The sequence below is a fragment of the Marmota marmota genome, unplaced genomic scaffold (assembly GCF_001458135.2).
Source record: "Marmota marmota marmota unplaced genomic scaffold, marMar, whole genome shotgun sequence".
In the NCBI taxonomy this organism is placed as follows: domain Eukaryota; kingdom Metazoa; phylum Chordata; class Mammalia; order Rodentia; family Sciuridae; genus Marmota; species Marmota marmota.
In genome coordinates this window covers 12,623,407-12,629,104 of record NW_026000242.1, presented here as the reverse complement: position 1 = coordinate 12,629,104, position 5,698 = coordinate 12,623,407, and the positions used below count along the sequence as shown (strand labels likewise).

Sequence of the window (5,698 nt, the reverse complement as noted above, 5' to 3'; positions counted from 1 at the left end):
TAGTATCATTCTCTTATTGAATTATTTGTATCTATTCTTACATCTGTATATATATACAGAGGAAAACTGGAAAGATGGTCACAAATACTTAAGAATGATCATTTCTAGTTGAATTGTAGATTTTTATTCTCACAATGGTGTTTTCCTGCTTAGGTTGATTTCTTTATATTGAGCATGTATCACTTTAGAATAAGTCATAATTAAGTCTCAAACAAGTCTTAGAAATGAGCCAAATTCTTACACACACACACACACACACACACACACACACGGAAATGTTGCAACTTAAAAAATAATTTTCAAACAAGCTGTTACTGAACTTATGAAGTAAAACTGTTATGTCAGGCAATAAACTTGAAGCCAGAATACTGTATTATCAGGATCACTCTTCCTAAAATCAAAGACTAAAAATGGAATTTTTAAAACGGCTAGGGAAGAAACACAAACTTTTAAAACTTCCTCACAACAAAGCAAATTTTAGGAAAGTATTAAAAACAGTACATTTATTTAAACTGTCAATTGTCATAATTCGTTGACTCTTATCCAGGTCAATAGCTTCATTTCATACCATATTGAATATATTTACTGGTTTTACATAAAACTTCATATAAAACTAAGAATTAAAAGTACAACTAAGAGAAAATACAGAAATTTTCCATATACTTCCTGCCCTTATATACACATATCAGTATCCTGAATCAGTATGGTACATGTTACAATTCTCAGTGTAGTTTTAATTTTTATCTGCTTAATTTTCATCTTCTTTATTGCCATTTTTATATCTCTTAGGTGAGGGGTTCAGAATTTGGGACCATTTTGTTTTTTGGTTATTTTCTCATTTGAATCTTGAGGATTTTTAAAATTTTTTCTGGATATAAATCTTGGTCAAAATGTGATTTGCAAATATTTTCTCTTAGTCCATGGCTTCTTTTTTCATTTCCTTTTGCTGAACAAAAGTATTTAATTTTAACAAAGTCCAATGTATTTTTTTAAAAAGCACAGCTAAGAACAGAGTTGGGATCTGTGTGTGAGGATTCACCATCACACAATCCAGTCCCTAATGTGGTTGTTTATTTTTTTTCTATTGCATGGGCCTCTCAACCTTCAATTTGCTTTCTTTTTAGAGAAAATGAAGCCTCTCCTCTGATCTCTCTCCCAACACACGTCTGGCCACCATGTTAATGTTTTGTGTTGATCCAGTGGTACCTGTCCACCCGGTGCACAGCAGCAGGCTGCCTATAACACTTAAAATTCTTATGCAAGACATGATGCACATTCCCTGGGAGGCCTATGCGCCCATCCATCACATTCTTTTTGCGGGGGATGTGGAACCAAGATTGAAAGGGCTGTCTTAAGTTTTCCATCTGGAAAAAAGAAAGAAAATACAAAGATTGCTAAACTAATAGGTAGCTCTGAGAACTAAACATGAACTCACAACTCAGAAGTGAAATATCTCAAAAGCAAAAAGATTACAAATGAATGGAAATAAAATTAGATAATCATCTATAGAAAATTTTCCAGCATTTCACATACCTTAAATTTAATTATCACCTTATATTTTTTATGAAAACTAATTCTTTAATTTTTTTTCAGTTGGATTAAGCACATTATTCAAATCTTCAATATTCTTGGATTCTCCCTCACCCCATTCCAACTTGACCCCTGCTACTCCAACCCAAAACTGCCTGATCATGATCTCTGGGACCAAGACCCAGGAGGACCCCTTGTAAATATTTCAGATGACTTACACAGATATTTTACAGAAGATACTTTGAAAATACCTATGAAAGAAAAGAATCGAGTGACTACAGATCTGATCCTTAGATGGAAGAAATTTTTCTAAGCCTAAAAATAAAATCAAGGGTAAACATCTTATAATTTAGTTTTAAATTGTTATAGAGAACTATATGTAAACTATACATATAAAGTTTAGAAGACTAGGGGAAAAATATTTGCTAATAATATAAAATACTTCTGACTGGCCATAAAGGGTCTATAATGCTACATTAGATGAGGGGGAAATTCAGAAGACAGTAACTACCTAAAACATTTGGGCTTATGGAGATTTTCTGAGTATTTAGCTTCACACGTACTATTATAGATACCATTTTTTTAATCAAAGTATTTTTTAAATGAGAATAGGAAATTTTAGGGGGAAAAATTGGTAAAGCAGATGCTTTCACATGGAGCTAGCGAGACTACAGAAGTACAACTTTCTAGAAGGACTTTTGTGCATTTTACAAACCTGTAAAACGTCTACACCCAATGACCTCATAATTTGATATTTGGGAATCAAATCTCATGAAATAAAATTCAGACATCACCATACAAGTTAGCAGTTTTATAAAGCAGCAATGTGGAAATAATCTAGAATGTTTGCTGATAGTAGCAAATTACAAGGAAGGTAATTGAATGTTAAAGTATTAAAGCCATTTAATATTTTGAAACATAATTAAGATACAAACATAAAATACAAAGTGTTAGAAAGTCTAGATGAGTCTTTTTCAAACTGGGTCATGAAATTAAATTAGGTGCTTGAAATCAGTTAAGTTCATATATGGGGCAGAGCTGCTAGAAAGGATAAGTATTGTTTCATAAAACTTATTTCTTATATGAATATGTATATCTTTCCATGAGTTGTGGTTTAGAGAAAAAAAATTATTTGAAACTGCTTCTAATTCCCATCCCTTCCTTCCCTAGTGGCAAGAATTTACTCTTTACTGAATATTCCAAACTTTCTATAAATGAGATTATTTTTTATTGATCCCTCCAAAAAAAAAAGTCCTTAATATTTACTGAGGGAATTTAAGTGGAAGGAAATCTGTGTCTCTTTAAATAATGTATGAAGAGACAGGAGGACAAGATCACAGATCCTAAGAATTCAATCAAGTAGAGGTAATATATAGAGGCGTGGAACCAGAAAAAAATGTTGCCATATTATTAACATTGTAGAGTTTTGTTTTGTTTTGTTTTTAACTATATAGTTTCATTCTTTCCACATTTTGTTTCTTTTTGAAAGTGAACACAGCCTTTCTAGAAATAGAATAGAAAAAAGTACAGAGAAGAACTTGACCTGATAGATACTCTTCGGATTGCTGACTTTAGGAATGATCCGGGGTTCCTTGCTACAACTTTCTTCATCAGAAGAAGTGCCAGAGGAGTAGTCCAATGTGGCTTTATTAACAGCATAACTGATTTGTTGGGACAGTTCCCATTCCTCCCATCTGCCCTTAAAAGAAGCAATTATAAATGGATGGTTTTTCTCACCATACCTAAATAGGAAAATAAATTATTCATTAAGGATTCAACTTCCCACAAATTTTATCTCTAATCCTGTCTGGAGACAACATGTTAACATTTAAAAAGGGTTATTTTAAAAAGGGATGGGTCTAAAAATACAAATCAAAGGACATTATGACCTTCAGCTACCACGCTGTTGTAATTAGTGAGGACATCCCGTAAGAGCTATTTTGGTTAATTGCTTAGGAAAAGACTAAGACCAATTTCTTTTAGTTCAACTAATGGACTAAATTGCCTCCAGTGGTAGATAATTCCCCTTTCTTCCCGATATTGTATATAATACTTAGAAGTTAAATCTATAGTTTGCAACAGGGTGCAGCCGTTGACGTCACATTGCAAGTATTTTGCAAAATTTCTGGCCAACCTTCTCCGTCCACTCCTGTGCTATCTATCAGAAGTTTGCATCTAAAATCATAGCCAAACAATGTCCTGGCTGAGGCTCTGGAGCACTGTCTTTCACAAAGGCATACAGAGCTGACCAAATAACCTAAGGCTTCCAGGAGTCACAGCACACAAACTCAGATTACTCACCTACAGCACACTTCAAAGGGATCTACCCATAGGGTCAGCTCCTTTGGAAGTCCCAGGTGAGAAAAATTCACATTACTCTCAGCACAAGCCCTTTCTAAAATGGGGTCTTTATTCTGATTGTTTATCCTGATACACCTTAGGGATCAAAAGGAAAGGGAAAGGAAGTGAGGACACGATGACAGGTACTTCAGCAGCAAAATTATGCTGTGGGCATCCTCCAGCACACACAGCTCCACTCACCCCACCCCCCTCCACCCGCCACTCTTACAAGTAGGAATGAAACACCAATTTTTGATGCAATGATTCAGAATGTGTGTTGTATCACTAAATCATGTGATTAGGTCACCAAACATCTTTCATGAGAAGAACAAGTTAGAAACTGTCTAAACCAGGCATCATGCACCCTGGGTCCCAGCTGCTCAGGAGGTTGAGGTGGAAGGATAGTTTGAGCCTAGGAGCTCCACACCAGCCTGGGGAAACACAGTGAGACCCGGTCTCAAAAACAAAATGGAAACAAACAAACAAACAAAAAACCAAATTGTCTAATCCACCACACAGGTAGGTCTATAGCTTTCAATTACACTGTCATGTTCCTATGGCATTCAAACCCACATTCAAACAAATGAATTTGAGTCCATAACACTTTTTTTTTAGTTGTCAATGGACTTTAATTTTATTTATTTATATGCGGTGCTGAGAATCAAACCCAGTGCCTCACACATGCTAGGCAAGTGCTCCACCACTGAGCCACAAAACCCAGCACCCCCATAACACTTTTGAATGTGTTAGACAAACAACAAAATTCCTGCATTTTCCTAGAGATGGTCTATGTTGCCCATTACTTGCCTTTGCCATGCCACATATGAGTTCTCTCACCTGAAGGCTTGCCCTTTGGAAGGGCAACCAGGGTGCCAGTGACCTCTGTATGTTTCAAACAAGATTATCATCAGCTTTTCTGCAAATTTTTCTATTTGCTGTTTACTCAGTTTTTCATGTTCCTTCACCAATCTTGTGACAAAGAAAACTGCTACTGCGATTTCATCTCTCATGATTCCAAAACAACCTATGAGGAGACCTGAAACCACTAAAAGGAAGCAAGAAGAAATTACATAGAAATGAGGACTTCATTATTGATATACAATTGCCATTTGGTAATATTATATAGTTTAAATATAGTAAAATAGAAATCATTTGCTAGAAAGAAATCCTTAGTGAACTAAATAAGCACATCAACACTATCAATCAACAAAATAACCACGAATACCAATTCCTCAACTTGCTCATTTTTAAAGTTTTCAAAGGAAAGAACTTTAAGAGCTTAAAATACTTACAAAATGTCATTTTGCAACTTAACTAAAAAAGACCCTAATATGGGACAGTAACTTACACCCAGCACCACTTTTTAAAAACACATTTACAAAGGGCAAAACATTTTAGCAGATAGTAGGCTGAAACCATGGCTTACAAAGTTGCACACTTTAAGATTATCAATCATATACTTGCCAGAAAAATCTCTTTAGTCCCCACAAAATTAGACCAGAGTTTAAAGACCAACTATGCTATACACTTCTTGCTGCCAGATCTCACTCACACCTGTTTTGTGAGTGCTGGGCTGCAGCTTATATAAGCCTGGGCCTTAAAGGCTGATTGGTGAGTGTCCTCACACAAGTGCTGTACCTTAGGATAAGCACATAGCTTTTTTTCAGGACTCCAGTAGATTGCTCTTTGGCAGATAAAGAGTGGGTTCTTCAATTAAGGTGTTTAAAATTTTTCAAGCAGGATTTCTATCTTCTATTTATCTTGCTACTAACATACGACAATGAACAAGAATGACACCTTCTTCTTCCATATCCTAATATACTACAGT

General features: G+C 35.1%; 1 protein-coding gene across 1 annotated transcript; it reads right to left on the bottom strand.

Moving 5' to 3' along the window:
• Window positions 1-474: 474 nt before the first annotated feature.
• On the bottom strand, window positions 475-5,487 carry Btg4 (BTG anti-proliferation factor 4). The gene is made up of 5 exons (XM_015490053.2): window positions 5,335-5,487; window positions 4,708-4,915; window positions 3,832-3,966; window positions 3,074-3,272; window positions 475-1,364 (listed from the first exon to the last, which is right to left on the bottom strand). Exons 2-5 carry the CDS (start codon window positions 4,878-4,880, stop codon window positions 1,179-1,181), a joined length of 693 nt encoding a protein of 230 aa, XP_015345539.1. The 5' UTR covers window positions 4,881-4,915; window positions 5,335-5,487; the 3' UTR covers window positions 475-1,178.
• Window positions 5,488-5,698: the final 211 nt, after the last annotated feature.